The following is a 17075-nucleotide window of genomic DNA, read 5'->3' on the forward strand; positions in this document are numbered from 1 at the left end:
CAAACCTGTGAAAAACTCTCCAAAATCTTGTTCCAGCTTCACCGCCTTGTCAAAGACTTTATTAGCCTGCTCGTACGTCTGCCTCTTATTCATTTCCCTGAGAAACAAAGCAGGTGTTGAGGAGAACAGTCAGAAAGACACCAATATTGGAAATGCCTCACACTTACATCAGGGCTTCAATGGATTTGGGTTTAATAAAGATGGAGATCGGATAAAGTTGTGCTTGCTGCAGCCGTTTGATGGCGTTCCCAGACACGTCCAGGATGCAGTGCTTCCCCTTATAGGTGGGAAATGAAAGTGCCGTTACTCTGATGCTCGCATTCGATGGCGACTGCGGTTCTGCCGACACAGCGAGGAGGCTTACCCTCTCAGCTACAGTTCTGACAGACAACACGCTCGTCCCGTACAGGTTCTCGTTGAACTGGCCGGCCTCGATGAATTTATTGTCCTGGATGTCTTTCTCCATTTGTTCGCGCGAGCCCACAAAGTGGTAGTCCTGGCCGTCTATCTCGTTCTCTCGCCTGGAGCGGGTCGTGTCTGCGGAGGAGAAGGGAGCCCGTTTAGCTTCCGGTCGGACGGACGGTCTGCACGGGTCTGCTGCTGGGAACTCACGAGGTACACAAGAGCCAAACTTGTGAGGAAACTCAGAGATGAGGTCATCATTTACTCTGTCCTTCATTGGACCCAATATGATCACAGGCCGTGTGTAGTGGACTGGGTTGGACACAAAGACAGGAAGTGAGGATGCAAACAGAATTTAAATGCACACTTTGATGGTCTCCAGAGGCGAGCCACTTACTTTCCTGTCGGATGACTGGTTCATAGGAAAGGATCGTGTCCTCCTGTCCCTCTGGAGTAACAGAAGATCAAGATTAATGATCACTTTATGACTGCAGTGTTCAGCTAAGGAGTCGCTGGAAAACTGGCCTCTGAGACCAGAACACGACAAATTAACATGACTCACTTGAACTGCTTTCACTGTCGCTGTTGGAGGTCAGGCATTCTGGGGGAAGGGGGCAAAAAAGGAGGGAATGGGTTAAAAAAAGAAATAAAAATCAGCCCATAAAGTATACAGGGAGATGACTCAACAACAAAAGAGGGTAAAAGAAACCAGAAGTCTGGTGCAGAACAATATTAAGGAAGTGGTTTTAAGTGCAAGCAATAGGAAATTAAGTGTTTCCTGTTACAACATCCTAAATGACCTGCGATCCCCTGGCCAATTTTTCTGATTGCTACGAGTGCTGCCACAGGCACAGATGCCGTATCAGAAAAACCTCTGATGCAGCTCTGTGCTGACCGCGGGAGGGAGGGAGGGAGGGAGGCAGAGCGGGCCGACTCGGGCCTGCTGCGTGAAGGTTACGGTCCACCTCTGTTTGACCTCATCTGACCAACTTCTGCTCAACACCTACTGTAACGGCCCTTTGAGAGATCCAGATCAAATGTTACGCTTGCTCAACCTCCCGTGGGAATGAAGATTTTGGAGGTTACCGAGCAGCTGGTGCGAGCGCGCACAGCTCTGTCGCTGGAAAGGCGTGTGGTTTAACAATTCCAACTGGGTCTATGGTGAGAAAGCCAGCTAGTTCTCTCTCGTTCTGCGTTCAGGGGACAGCAACCGCTTTAAACAGTACGACCACACACTTACTCAAACTCTTTGATCCATAAAAGTCATCGCTTAACCCTGGGAAGTCCTAGGTGTCCCGACAGGTGAGAGCAGAGACCAAGAGAAGAGAGCAGACAGGAAGAAGAAGGTTAGTGAGAGTTGGGGCAGAGAGGGAGAGGAGCGCTGTGTAGCACTGCTGTGCTGTACTCATTAAGCCTGAGCCCCATTTTGTTCATCGTAAGTCACGGCCTTTCAATTATACAAGTCCAATCCCATTAAAATGGGATTTTGACCTGTTAAGTGTGAAAGCTTCAGTCCAGTTAATGAGATTCCTGTTGTGGGGAAGTGACTGACTGAAGAATTGATCGTGACTTATAGGAGGAGCAGCATCAGCAGCAGCGTTGGATAGCTTATGTTAATACAGCCAGCAGCTCACAGACACAGCTGGACACTCCTCTGGAGCCCACGGACAGACACACAGACACGCCACAGAGGAGCCCCACGTCTCCGGCTACACGTGGGGCTCCTCTCTGGGACACCGAGGCAGGGATGAGAGTGATGCCATCGCTCCAGACATCCCTGGAGTGGAAAGATGAAAGGTGATAGAGAGAACGGAAGCATGGAGAGGAAGGGGACCCAAAAGAGGAAGGAAAACCACCCCCCCGTTGATCACACAGCGGGTACTCACGTTCAGACTCCACCAACTCCTGCACAATATTCTCCTTGCTCTTGTAAAACGGGAACTTGCGTGACAGGTTGAAGCTTTTTTTGCGCTTCACTTTGACTGGCTGCTCGTCCGTGTGTGGGGGAGAGGGGACGGAGGAGGGGGGAGGGGAGGGGGGGCAATGAGAGGGCACAAACAAAAACAGAATGGGTTTCAATGAAGGCACTGACATTCACGCAAAAAAAAAAGGGAAACCAATGAAATGCGAGAAAACAACACCTCCGATAATGGTCACGAAAAGCTGGCAATGGATGGGAATGAAGAGCGTCGATGAGGGAAGCTGCCCCGGGTTTAAAAGGAGCCCGTTTCATCAGAGGAAATCAGCTGCCATCGTGGATGACACATGCGCAACTTTAGAGCTGATTTCCCCTCGACAGATACGTGCATGGGAGGAGGAGGAGGCCGTAACGACCTCCCACCTCTGCAGCATTTCTGAGTGATCAATAAAGTAATATGGCTGTTTGCTTCGCTGAGCAGGTGCTGCTCTCGTTCCTAATTTGGGGGGGTGGGGAGAGCCACCTCCCCTGGAGCCCAGCAGCAGCTCAGAAGACAATCTCTCTGGCACGGGGGCAGGGAGCAGCTGGCCAGCTACACTTACCCTGTTAGATTCAATCATCCCTGTCCGTGCGTGGAACTTGACAGTTTTTAACCGGGCCCGCTCCTTCTTTTCCACTCTGCAGGAACAAAAACAGTGAGAGGGCTGGACGGTGGGATCTGCTTTGTCTGGCATCGGCGCGCTGCTGATCGAGGGCGAGCTCACCTCTTCTTACTGGGAATGACCCCGATCTGCTCGCTCTCTCCGTGAGGCGTGACGAGCCTCGCCTGCCACCACTCATCATCAGAAGCATTTATGACGTGCAGGATGTCTCCATAAGAGAAGCTGAGGCCTTGGCTGGGCAGGCAGCTGTCCCTCGTTCGATCGTAATCGAACAGAGCTCTAAAAATAATCAGAAAATATCCTCAATAGGTCTTTATTGAATTCCTTATACATCAGTGACAACAGCTTGTTTTTGTCTCAGTCATAACTAACTGATTTCCACATGCCGGCAGGTGTTTTCTGTAATGAGCCACAAACAGTTGCATTATTATCCTCCGAGTTACTCAACACCACCACAAGATGTGACAGACAGGTTTAAGGTCAACTATTAGCAAACTTATCCGACGTCAGCAAAGAAAAATGCTGCATGTGGTTTAAACCATAGTGTCCCCATCAAAACATGGAAACGACAATGAACCGTGACGTACACGGACCCTTCGCCAACAAGCCTCCGTTGCGGGTTCGAGCTGTTATTTCAGTTATCTTGCCAGACAGGCACAGCGATTTTGCACAAACCTGCTCTACGGGTTTAAACTCAGCTTGACCGACATGAAATAAACTTCCTCCCCTTAAACATTTTTGCCTGAGTATTTAGAACAACTGAAAACCTCCATCTAACAATGAGTAAACAACCGCAACGACACTGGCTGGAAGCAACTTCTCGCTCCCCTTTGGACGCCATTAACAGTGGCAATAACCCTTTGTTGGCCCATGTCTGACTGGGTGTGACAGCACTGTTCTCTTCTGATTGGCTTAATTCCGTCACATGTCTGGGATTGGACTGGGGGACTCGTATTAGCATTAGCTATCTAAGTCTACAGCCTTAGTCACCTGAGGCGAGCAGGCTGGGCTCTACATTCCTCACAGGAGCCATGACTCACAACTGTCAGCACTCCTTTTTTCCATAAGAGCCGACCAATGAGATAACACCCATCTCCCTTTGATATATCTGATTAAGGTCCATCGCTGGTGAACTAGTGATGTAGGCACATTTGGAATATGGAGTGACATCACTGAGCTCATGCTTTATTCCACCCTCACAGGCTGACAGATGTTTACGGTGCAAAAATGGCTGTTTTGACTCCAGACTTCAGCTTTGAGTGCAAGCATGACGGTGCATATTGTGCGAGCGCCGACGTTACCTGACGTAGAGGGAGCGTTTCTCACTGGTGCGCAGGGAGCCCGATCCGGAGCTCATGCTGCTGTTCATCATCTGCTCCCTCAGGTCGTGGATCTTGGACTCAAAGCGGCTGTATTCTGCATCAGAATGAAAACAACGTCATTGCTATAGGAAGGCCATCAGGCTTATACCACCCATCTGGGCCGTTCTAATGCTCCTCTGTTGGGGAACCATGCTTCTGTTAGTGCTGCGCGGAGCCAGAGAGAATAGAAAGTTCAGCAAATAGGCTGATTAATGACCCCGGGAGCAGATGGTTTATCACATATCTGCCTAACATATCCTGTAATGTCTCCTGTCAGGTAATTAATTATACAGATTAATTAAGTTCAACGTGAGCTCTTTAGCATGGTTAAAAAAGGGAAGGCCTCCAACATTTTCCAACGCGTGACCATTTGTCATAGCCGCACAAACCCGTTCTCTGCTCAGAAGCCCAGGGATGATGTATGAATCTACCTGGACCTCCTCATTAAGAATGCTCTCATTAGCCTGCTGTGCACAGTGTGCTCTGTGCCCAGGGTGCTGGAGCGAGCCAAGCCACCCTGCCACGCAGCGCACGGATAGATAAACAGACCAGCAGATGCAGGTGGAAAAACAAGAAGGTTAGGTCAGTCGTGATTGTACAGAGCAGGTTTAGGAGCCGCTGACGGCAGCTCAAAAATGAGTCGTGTACTTGGATATTTCAAAAGAAAGCAAAGTCATAAAGAACACAAGCATCGTAACAGATATATACAAGCTCGCTTCGTGGTCATAATTAGCCTGTAAAGTATATATCACACTCACTGCACCGTCCTACCTTTCAGCTTAATCATCAATAGCTGGAAATACTTTGGTGGAACAAGATCATCCAGAGATCTAAGTCCAGACACTGTCAAACAGGCCGGCAAGTAGCTTGGAAAAACAAACAGCCGTATCTACAAAAGGCCACTTCATCAAAGTTTGGAGCGAGCTGTGCAAGAATTCTGGGCAGGTGCAAAAACAAGCTCCAGGCTGATGAATTCTGACCCCCTGCAGGGGACTGAGCCAACAGAACCTGCAGTAGGCCCGGTGCCAGCGCTCGCTGCACTGGCCAGTACTGACACGGTTAACAACAATACACCAGTGACGCTGCAAGGTGAGGTAACCAGACACCAAATGACTGCCTGTAACCAAGAGCAACATCCTAAAGGAGGGCCAGCACACACGGAAGCAGCATTCAAGCAGGTCTGATTGGCATTTAGGAGCAAGAGATGGAGGATCTGTGAAAACTCGACACAAAAGAAGCCGCTAAACACAGACAGCAATGTATAGAATAGACAGTAAAGCTGAGCTCCTGTTCTTATAGCTCAACACTTGTATTTTGTTCCTAAATCACAGAAATAGAATCCAAATACTCCCATGCGCAGCAGGGTAAAGGCTTCAAGTTAAAACAGCTTTTAGGATCTGTAGGGGTTCAGGGTGGGAATCACGCTAAGCCACAACACGCAGCCGCGCCTTGTTTACCATGAAGGCAGAGCACGCTTTGTACACACCATCCACATGTCTCCACTTTGTTTTTTAAATAAAGATCCAAAAAAATGTGCTGGTCCTGCATGCGATGAGACCAAAATGTACGCGTCGCCGTTGGTTTTACATAAACATCCATAAGGCTCATGTTCTGTAAAGATACATTCTTAAATAGTGCTGCCTTTAAACACAATTTCAGATCAATTATTCATTACAAGCTCCCTCCTCTCACAGGTTCTAAATGCCGAGAGCCCACAACCATTAAAGTTAAAACTCTCGTCTCTTTAAGCACTTATTACACGGGAGCTAGACAAGATATTTAGGAGTGACCCAAAGGAAGAGAAGACGGCTAATAGAAACTGGGACTGTTCTGTATCGCTCACTCCCACTGCGTGCCCTCATTAGTCACACAGCTCTTTTATTTAGGGGGACGCTCTCTTCTCTTTTGATCCAGTTATACAACACAGCGGCGTGTACTTGTAATGTGAGAGTGTGCTATATTCTCAGGGACAGTTGAGCCAGTAATACACACGCCATCTTCCCAAAAATATAACGCAGCGCCAAGGTGCAATTCCTCTTAACCATTTCCCAAACTCCCGCTTGTGGTTCAAGCACACCGACTTGACATTTCCTGTGCTGACCTCCACCCATTTTATGCTGGAAAGCCTTGTGTAATTACACTCCTTGATGGTGGGCAGCCTGTGTTAACCCTCCCCCTCACTTCCATTCCTTACAGTGGAATGCAAGTTAAAGACTTTGTGATGCTTCAGTGAGCAGTTGAGAGTTCGGGGAGCTCCAACAGCAACCTGTGTGTTCTGTTGGAGCCGCGGCCTCCCACGTTCGCCACAATCGGCACCTTTCCTGTGGGGGGGTCCTTGATCAGAAATTGACCAACCCTTGGAGGCTGCTAGTGGAGGCACTGCCAGGAAGTCAATCATTTGCCAGGCGCTTCCATGTGTGTTTAGCGTAGTTAAGCATTGCGCGCCGTCAGACAACTGTCCTTCAATGAGTTACAAAGGGGGCACAGAGCTGAAAACAGGGACTGGCGTGGCAAACAAAGCTTCCCTTCACGCCGTTCAAGATGCTGCCCCATCGGTCTGGCTAGACAACATCAGCTCGTATGGACAAGACGGGAGCGTCCCCAGGAATCCTGCAGCACGGGGAAATCGTTAATTCAGACGTTAGTGCCTGCTTTTGTCTGGCAAGTTAGATTAAGTGATCCCGCTCCGCTCGGCTTTCAGTGACCTTGGGAGTTTTGGGACAGCTGAGGCCGGCGTTGGGCTGAAAAAGAAAAGAGGATGGAAGCATGCTACAACTTATACCCCTCCACATTCCTTTCATAGTCGAGCCAGGATCTAAAGCTCCTAATATGCCTTCTGTTGTAATGAAAACATTATTGAGAGATCAAGAGGTGCAGCGAATTCCAGAAACACAATCAGAAGTGCTGGCAGTCTTTCAGACCGCCACCAAAGTGGTGCCGTTTAATGACATAAGAACAACTACGCTGAGCCGCAAGCACAAGCAGGAAACAAGCCGGGATCAAAATCTAAGCTGATAATGACAATGGTGTTGATTATTAATGCAAGGCGCTGAGATCAGCTTCATAAACGAGGTGAGTGTTTCAGAGGCCCACCGACTGGCTGACGCACACACCTGCTGGACCACACCTGGGCTCACCTACAGGCTTCGGTTACATAATGGAGAGAAGGCCTCAGGTCTGGGTTTGATGTGGCTGCCGCGTTCCGGCTGCATATTTAACCCGGACAAATGGAACAAATGCTAATTCCAGTTAAATACTCAGAAGTAATCACATTTATTAAACTCGGACGTGGCTGTCACGTGACCTCTGACGCCAGTCTACCCAACTTTACGCCGTAGATATATATCATTTATATATATGTAAAGTATATAGGCATTATATTTGTGCATTTGGTGGTCCAGACGGAAGGTTAATTTTAAACATGCGAGAGCAACATTACAGGACCGAGCGACAGGTTACAGGAGCAGATAACCTTGGTCTCCGACGGAAAGACACTTCTGGGTTGTCGGCATTTTCCGCGTAATTCCTTCCACACCTCACCTCAGATTAAACGGAGCCGTGGCGATTAAACTCTCTGCCGGTACTTTCTTCATTCAGCCATTAGTGAGTACTTCATGCGGTTCCTCGCTGTTGTGTTCGAGCCCATCCCCCAACCGTGTAGCCCGGCGGACGGATAAAACTTGTTTTCGCTTTTCTTTTCCCGTCACTTTTAACCCCCCCTCCGCTGGCGTCGCACTGAAAGGGGACCTCCGCAGTTTGTGGTTAGTCTGTGCCGGACATGCTGTCCGGTTTAAGTCCCGGGACGGCCGCTGCTCACTGGGGTTTGAAGAGGGAAGGAGCTCGGTTTGCCGCCTCGCTGTAGGCTCGACGCTCCAGCGCCGCCCCGGAACATGAATCCATGCTAACGCCAATCCACTGTCACACAAACACACGCACGCACGCACGCCGCCCACGCAGCGATGTGACGCTTCGCCACAACAATACACAGCTATTTACATTCAGAGCTTGATACTAACTTTAAAACAAAGCAGCAGAGCGTTTCGGGACTTCCACACAGCCAGGCTCCGAACTACAGAACCGAACGTTTCCCATAATGCAACATGACAGTACCTTTCCTTAAAAGAACAGTCGCACATTTAGTGGTTTTCTCAGAGTCGGGGAAGAGTGCAGCGCATCTGATAAATGTCATAAAGAGAAGTGCATGGCAGGGTGATGGTTGTTTACATAATTCATCTTGTGTTCGCCGCCACTTTGTCCTAATGCTGGAGTATTTTCCAGCAGATACTGGAAAAAAGAACACACACTGCACTGCAAATCAATGGTGCATCAGAGGAAACACATTATTCGCTAATACCGAGAGGCACCTTAACCTCTATTCAACTCAGCCTGCATGTTTTTGGACTGTGGAAAGAATGTGCAGCCTTCCACACAGAACCGGACACTCTGAATCACCATGCTGCCCCACTTTGCTGTCCCATTATAAAGAGGCCATTTACTCCCTCTGACCCTCTGGAACCATCAGAAATAAAAGTTATCCGTGTGGATAGATCCACTATGAGCATTTTAGCAATTAGCAATCTGACAACAGGGTCACCTCCTACAGTAACACTGAAGTGTATTGGATAAGAGATGCTGCATCATACCAGGCACCGGAGGAGTAGAGGAGCGACGCTTTAACAAGGCTAACCTTTATGTAACGTTACCTCAGTATTTTCACTTTTATTCTAAAATACAGCAACCCATGAAATTATGATATGACTGACAGTGACGACAGCTACAAAAACCGAATCTCGCGGCCATTGTGACACACCAGGAAGTGCACTTTCATAGTATTATTCAGTAGTATTATTCAGCGCTGCCTTACCTTCGGGTCTGTACTGGGCTATGATAGTGACAGTCTGTCCTGCTCTCTTAAGGGCTGCAGCCGCCTGCTCGTGTGTAGCGTTCCTTAGATTGACACCATTCACCTGCAACAAATCATGCAGTTGAGACATGTTACATCAAGAAGGTCTAAATTAAATCCCAGAGATGGACCACTTGTATAATTATGTAGATCTGCAGAGGAAACAACTCTAAGTGGATGAAGCTAATCCACAAGGTTGATGGCTTCATTTTAGCTCGTGGGTATAAACTCAGAGCAACTTATTTTTTTCACTTCCGCATCATTTGACATAGCACGCCACATTGCATTAAGCTGATATTTACAGTATTTGAGACGATGCGATGTTGAAATACAGGAGAGAAATTCTGTAAATAATTACGGGATCTTGCATGTTTCTTCCTAGCAAAGTGCATGCACGGTTGGAGTTGCTATTGACTTAATGTCCTGTTCAAGGACATTTCAGCAGAGCAAAAGTTAGCTGGCTTTGTAAACATCAGACCACCTTTAGTTCCTCTATAGCACTATTCTGACCGCAGGAGCTGGCAGAAAATCCCCAACAGCTGACAAACTGGAAGCTTTTGCATTTTTAATGACAGAAAGGTCTGAGATTAAGATACTGACCGACAGTATCCGGTCGCCCCTCCTCAGCTCGCCGCTCAGGTCGGCTGGCCCACCTGCCAAGATGAAGGAGACGAAGATGCCTTCTCCATCCTCGCCACCGACAATGTTGAAGCCCAGGCCTGTGGAGCCCTTGTGCAGCAACACCTTCCTTGGTTCCCTGCCAAAGACAGCGACAGTTTCAGGGTGAAGGACAGGACAGGGATTATGGGAGAAGTAGGCAGAGATGTTGCCAAACCTGAAAGATCGAGTATAAACAAAGTTGAGTCAGTATGGAGAACCTGTAAAAGGCGCTCAGTGTTCAAATATATAACATATTACACATATACAGGCAGGAGTAATAGAAGGTTTCATAACAAAATAGGTTGCTCTATGATCGAAGCCCCTCGGCTTTGATTTCTGGAAGATCAAAGGTCAAAGTTCCTCTGGATTCCAGAGGCGAGATGGCGAGTTATTTTTCTAACAGGCAGACAGACTGACAAAAACCCCTCTAGCTGTCACTTTACCTCCTTGGCAGAGGCAACAAGTGTACCACTGATGGAATGGCTGTAAAAGATGGAGGACAATACACATTGTCTATATACCTTAAGCAACCAAAGGTAAAATGATGAGCTTTAAACACGTATGGAGGTGCACGCCACTCGCCTGCTGAAACTTTAGCTTTAGTCATTATGACTCTGCCTCCAGCAGCCTGTTCACACTGTTTAGATATTAACAATCAAGAGGAGCCAAACCGCTGCGGTGGTTCAGCAAAGCTCTTTGAGGGCACACGTGCACATTTTAGGAAGTTTAACAGTCGTCTTATCACATACGGTATATTCGCCACTCAAACGCCCACATAAACACACATTCATGCGTGCACATCTGCACAGTCACACACACATCACTGCATGGTTCCCATTAGGAGTCCTTGCTGGGCTCAGACTGCGGTCAACAGACCCAAATGGTTGCTCTCAGATTTACTGCTGAGTATACAGGATTTTCCTTCCAATTGAAGCATATGTAGCATTCCAGAAAACCAAACTCATACCCACGATGACCTGGAAAAGTTCTTAATTTGTTCCCCTCAAGTAATTCAGAACGTTGAAGTCCTGCATACCGAAATGGTGTTTACAGAAAAGCTTCACAAAGTTTAGCTCGATTGTGTAACCGTTCAATTGAAATGAACCCAGAGCACAGAAACTACAGTACTATAAATGTGACAATCTCCATGGCAAAAGCCAAGAAAATATTTCAAATGTGATCAGCCAAAATGATTATATTATCATATCTTTTTATCAATTCTTTTGTGGACTAGAGATAGAAAAAGTAAACGGAAAGAAACTGCAAGTGGCCAATGGACTTTAAATATGCCAAAATGCTTTGAGAGGAGTCAGGCTTAAAATAACCTTGCTTTCCATCTTGAGTTGTTGCATCACAGCTCGAAGAGGCACACAAATCACCATGGTTACCTTGGGATCTGGCTCCTGCTTCTGAAATTAAACCTCCTAACAGTGCGTTCAGGCAGGCTCCTCACTAGCGACATGGACGCTGAGATATTGACTGTGAACATGGTGGCTGCTGCACATGGCTCAACTCAGAGTTAACTCCTCGACCTCCTCTTCCCATTTGGTATTCCACTGAGAGAAGGGCTTTATGTTCCCAGTGTCATTCCTTCCTGTGATGGGAGCCAGCGTCTCCGTCGGCTGTCACCGATGCTCTATACCCCCATCGTCACCAGCAAAGCAGGACTTAACACTTAACCCTAATGCTTACGTGAAAATAATCCTCATTCAATCCTGCAGGGAGAAGCCAAAAACACCCTTTACTCACATTTGGATCACGTAGAACTGCATTACATCAAACGCACCAGAACTCGAGTGCAGAGCCAAACAGGAGGTTACCCAAGTATGATCTTTTTCACACAGCTTGCTGGGTGCCTCTGCTCTGTTGTCGCTCACCAATACATCACAGTAACATTCTTGTCTGTCAGCTGGGCCCTCTGGACAATACGCAGACAGCTTCCCAGAACCTCTTTGTAAATTTGTCAAGAGTGTACAGAAACAGATGCACTCGTGAAGTCACGTTCGCCAAATGAAGCGCTTTCATTTGACTTCTATGGATAGCGACACGGCTGCATGCAGGAAACAGAATTTCCTCACTGGAAAATTATTTTTGCTCCCATTTTCAGAGAAAGAGGGACTGAGTCCAACATTTGTGAATGCAAGAATCAAGTCGCCCCTCCCTGTCACAAGACCTCACTCCTCCTTTTGCCTTTTCATCCAAGCCAGGAATGTAAACAGCCTTGCAGCGTTAAAAACCGCTTCCGCATTCTCGTCCATTTCTCCTGCAAATCTTCTCAAATTCTCCCTCAGCACAGATATCTGGATTGTCAGGATCAGCGGGCCGTTCTGCCCTGGATCCAGCGCAGTAATTGGCTCTGCTCGGCTGAGTAATGGTGGGCACTGCAGATGGACGCCATTTTCCACAGACGCCGCTTCCTGCGGCACTTTTCAGCTCCCTTCCCTTGAAAGGATCACGTCATTTAACATATGTGAGATGTTGCTATTTCTCTGCTTCATTTTAGAGGTTAACATTCATCCACGGTGCCCGCCTCCACCTTCTCCTTCTAATATGACATTCATTCACAGCTAATGTGAACGATAGCTCAGATTATCTCATACATCTGGTAAACCTAAAAATAAAACGAATGATGGATGAAGACATAAACCAAGGACTTAGGACAATCTTCTGTGTTTATTTTTAATTCCAATTTGCTGCTTTTAGATGTCAAAACGTTCCCTGGTATGACTGAGGCTCAGATTTGACCAGTCAAAGACGCAGCTAATAAAATACACAAGCCTGGTCTGAACAAAACAACCTGGTAGCAGGCGTTGCTGCGTACATGTGAGAGCTGTACCTAGTTGCGTATTCGGCGATAAGACACGCTTGTCACGACCGCACACGCGCTTACACAACACAGGCTTCATCTCATATTGTGTGGAGAGAAAAAGGTGCAAACAAGCAGTGCTGATATTTCATTAGAAATAGGTAATATCAGCTGGAGAAGGGTGCAGGGGGTGATGGGGAATGTGCAAGAGGTGATAATGCTGAGGAGCGTGTGCAGATGGGAAAAGGACTGATACACACTCTGACTCACTCCTGGAAGCCAGACTGCAGCTCTTCTGCAGAAGCCCATGCTTACTACAGCAACCATGTAAAAAAAAGAAAAACCTCTCCATATGGGACCCATGTAAAAGCTGTTGGGGCAAGAAAGTGAAGTCTGCCCATCAGTCTGATGGAGCGGTGGAGTCACGTCAGCCGCAGTGCCTTCCAAACGCTTTTTTCTTGCAGATTGAACAGCAGACTTGATATGTACAAACACACACGGACACAGTATGTTCTCATGCAACGATAATGTATAGGACATCCACCCGCAAACATGCATCTGTGCTTTGTTTTTTGAAGCACATACATTTATGTGCGTTAGCAAATTCTTAGCAGAGGTCCCAAGAAACACAGTTTTCGTGCACGCGTGTATGTGTGTGTTTTTGTGTGCATATGTGTGCATCCAGAGATGGCAGCAAGGGTTTGGGGAGGGGTCAGACCTGAACGCATGGCCTAGTTTTCCCCTAGTGAAGATGAATTTTGACAGCTGCGGGAGTGTGTGCTGCTACTGGTCAGCTGTCCTGTGGCGGATCCAGCTTAAACTCTCTTCACAATCGAGAAAACCTAATTGTTTGTATTGATATACATACATCAATGCTATTTTATTTAAAATACAACCAAATTGACACTTCACTAACACTTTTTCACTTTGCTCTCTCACACAGAGACAAAGTGATAGATATTAGAAACGATATGAGGTGTTGATTACAAGTTATGGGGCATAAAAAACTGTTCCACAAAACCAAAAAGTAGCAAGAAAGTGCCCCCGTTGCAAACTTAGCGATGCCAAACTAACAGAATCACTATAAAGAGCGCTTGGTTATCGTTAATAACCAGCAGTAAATGTATCAAGGCCTGAGATTCACCGAGGCCTCCTGACAGATGGAACACGGCACCTTGTGGGAGACCGAGGCTCTTTCATTCATGTTATTGGAGCAAGAACTGTTGAAAATGTTATCTATTCTAAAACTTCCCAGATGGACGGCCAATGTTTCTATGAACGTTTGTAGTTTCCTGGGACCATTCATCTGAGATCAGAAAAGTCTCGGCGAGTATGTCAGACAAACACCAACGGCAGCAACAGGCTCAAAGAAACACAAACACAAAAAGCAACAGGCATGAGTCGTGGACCATTTACACGCAAACAAAAAAGTGAATGAGAGAGGAACTAGTTTCTGGAGTATTAGCACTATCAACCTGTAGTGCGCTCTGACCCTTTCTTCTCCTGCTCTTCTGTCCATTGCCAACTTTACTCAGTCTGGTGTAATACTGCACGCAAATATGGTGCTACGCCACTGAAGAAGGTGGCCTCTGTCTCTGTCTGGTGCCAGATGTTGCGATAGACAGAAGAGGGTTAGCTGAGTAAGATGTGACGGACTAGGTTAATACCTGCCAGAGAAGGGGAGTGGACCTTGGCACAAGGGAGCAGGGGAAGGACAGAAGCCTCTGTAGAGGGCCTGGGGCACCTTGCTGTCCCCAGGTTTGTGGATGACACTGTAAATAGGTTCAGCCCTGCTGTGGGGGTACAGGAATCACAGTGAACGGGACAGAGTGTAGGACACATAAAGCACACACACCGACATAGATGTGACACAGCACGGACAATTCATGTGGACAGATAGAACAAGGACATAACAGAAGCACAAAACAAACATTTAACCTACACATTCATTCCGTGACACGCGTAACTGCCCGCATGCACACACACTTACACACACACACAAGAAGAATACAGCCTCCTCCCCAGAGCTGTGGGTTAAGATGACGCAAGGCCTCGTGGGAAACTCTAATCAAGCCGCTATGAATGCTACTTCTGATCCAGACTTGGATGGGAGGTTAGAGGTTAAATAGCAGTCATAACAAGTACGAGAAGTGACAAAGGCTCTCTCTCTGGTCAACACACAGCCACCACAACCACAGTCCACAAAAGAGTACACCACCAGACCCCCGATGTGCTGAAAACAGCAAGCAGCATTGTTTTTTGCTCATAATGAGCCTAATAGGATTGATTCAAACCGCTGTAGGTGAATGTATAGTTGAAGAAATCCGTGACATCGTCTATAAAACTTCAACAAAATGCCAGCAGCAAGAAAGTAGGAAAGAAAGACCATTTCTTCCGATCTAGTCCTTCAACAAACTTTAAACTACTCAATACAAGACTGCAACTTTACTCCAGGAATGTTATGTGTGCTACAAATAATGATGGCAGGTAGTTAATATGAGTAGAATGTATGGGAGGAGGATCTGTTGTGGAGGAAGCAGCCTTGAACCTACCTCGTGAAGTCTTCCTCCCCCAGCATGTGGCGGGGAACTGGCGAGTACCTGGACGGGGTGACTTGCGGAGGCGGATACACTGGCTTGGGCTCCATCGCGCCCAAGTAGTTGTGGCTGACATGGTTGTCTACCATGGTGGGGAAGGCTGGAGGGAGGGCCAGGCCAATAGAGGGAAAAGGAGAATGATTACAACACGTGCATGACCAAAAGTTAACCTTAATAGCTACATTCTCAGATTGTAGAAATTACTTTTAATTTAATAAGTAAATCAGTGATATTAACTGTGGAAATTATGTTTGAGAAAGAGCGTCTTTGTGTGAACCCTTACACACAAACACTAACAAAAGAGTTAATAAAATATATAGTGCTTTTACATTGTCTATTAACCCTCTTACCTAATGCATAAAAAGGAAAAATAAATGCCAAGAATACAGGTAGCTGAGTGGGTAACCCTTCATAGGAGTTGGGCGGATTGGCATCACTGTATTGCTTAAACCAGGTTCATTTACCCAAAGCCACACCAAACCAAACACTAAATCTCTGTTCTGTGGAAATATGAGCTCAAGAATGTGGGCTCTCATGAGCAGGTGGGATGTGAGAAACCATCCACGCTCAGTGGGAGGCAGAAAACTGTGCTTGTTGTTGCTGTGGATAGGATTGTTTGTGGTGTGTGCGTGTGGTTGCGAGTGTATGTATGTGTGCTGCAAGCCTTCACTACCCTCACTATGTGGGTGTGTGGGCATAGCAGTTTTAGTTCAACACTGCTGGCTCACCAAACAGATCTTACAGAGAAAAAGAAACGGTTCCCTGAGTAAAACATTCATGTAAAAGAAACGTGGACCCTCACCAGACCTGGCTGCTCGTGAACCACGATGAAAGAGCGACAAACCACCAAGAGGTAGATACGTACTGCTGGAGTAGTCTGGAGGGGCGTACATGTCATTGAGATGTACTGGTCCTGGTTTGGCCACCTTCAGATAAACCATATCAGAGGTGTTCTTCAGAGCAGCCACTGCCTCCTCATGACGCACGTCCTGTAGTATGATGTTGTTCACCTGCAAGTGATGAGTGTTTGTGAAGAGAATGGGAGGAAAAAAACGTTCATCTGAACACTGTGCCTTTGCTGCACTGTGACAAAGCAGACATCACACCAGCCAACACAACAGTGAATCATAGCTTGAGGGCATGATGAGCTTTCTGTGCATTTCAATAGAAGCATGAGAAGTCGGTCTTTTAACACAGGTCAAAACAGTAGGTGGAGGTTGAAATAGTCCAAAAATAAGCTGCCCATCAAAGGTTTCTGAGCACAGACAATGTAAATGGTTAGTACCTGGAGTGTGTCATTGTGGATACATTTGATGCACTCTGTACAATTACTCCTAAACAGTTTCTGCTGTCTGGAAAAGTTTTTACAGCAATGTCGAACAAATGTGTGGATCTGGGGTGTGGGATGTGTTGTGGGTAAACATCTTTTGTTTCATCGATGATTTGGGTTTTTTGTTTTTCTCGGTTTAGTTTATGGAACGCGAATGCTGGAAAAATTACAGTTTATTTCAGTCATGGATTGAGAAGTAATTGTGTCCTTCTAAGCCTTCCGTGATGGAACGGTCATATTTTCCAAATTTATTAAGCACAGCATCATTTCTTCCCCGAGCCCTGCATTGGATAAGACCTTGGCATAGCCTTTTTTGCTCAGTAACAGGTAAATATGCTCAGAATTTATTATGTTATTTTAATGATTTGACGTTTTGCCTCGAGTGACTTGTGGATGGAGTAGCAATTTGTAATTTCTTTTTACTATCAAGTGACAA

The 17075-nt window shown here is 46.8% G+C and overlaps 1 protein-coding gene across 9 annotated transcripts in view; it reads right to left on the reverse strand.

The window, feature by feature from the left end:
* dlg3 (discs, large homolog 3 (Drosophila)) overlaps positions 1 to 17075 on the reverse strand; it is a 53856-nt gene that overhangs the window by 3231 nt on the left and 33550 nt on the right. For 3 of the 9 annotated variants that reach the window (XM_057042624.1, XM_057042626.1, XM_057042623.1), the window contains 15 exons: positions 16174 to 16319; positions 15265 to 15426; positions 14380 to 14505; positions 9847 to 10003; positions 9208 to 9310; positions 4284 to 4398; positions 3085 to 3261; positions 2923 to 2998; positions 2289 to 2388; positions 965 to 1003; positions 800 to 850; positions 613 to 714; positions 365 to 537; positions 168 to 277; positions 6 to 97 (listed from right to left, as the gene is read on the reverse strand). In XM_057042624.1, the coding sequence (XP_056898604.1) occupies positions 6 to 97; positions 168 to 277; positions 365 to 537; positions 613 to 714; positions 800 to 850; positions 965 to 1003; positions 2289 to 2388; positions 2923 to 2998; positions 3085 to 3261; positions 4284 to 4398; positions 9208 to 9310; positions 9847 to 10003; positions 14380 to 14505; positions 15265 to 15426; positions 16174 to 16319 (1729 nt within the window). Of the gene's footprint in view, positions 1 to 5; positions 98 to 167; positions 278 to 364; positions 715 to 799; positions 851 to 964; positions 1004 to 1642; positions 1689 to 2288; positions 2389 to 2922; positions 2999 to 3084; positions 3262 to 4283; positions 4399 to 9207; positions 9311 to 9846; positions 10004 to 14379; positions 14506 to 15264; positions 15427 to 16173; positions 16320 to 17075 lie in introns of all 9 variants that reach the window. The other 6 variants (XM_057042629.1, XM_057042631.1, XM_057042628.1 and 3 more) reach the window with 5 other exon arrangements.

The sequence above is a fragment of the Takifugu flavidus genome, chromosome 9 (genome assembly GCF_003711565.1).
Source record: "Takifugu flavidus isolate HTHZ2018 chromosome 9, ASM371156v2, whole genome shotgun sequence".
NCBI classification, from domain to species: Eukaryota; Metazoa; Chordata; class Actinopteri; order Tetraodontiformes; family Tetraodontidae; genus Takifugu; species Takifugu flavidus.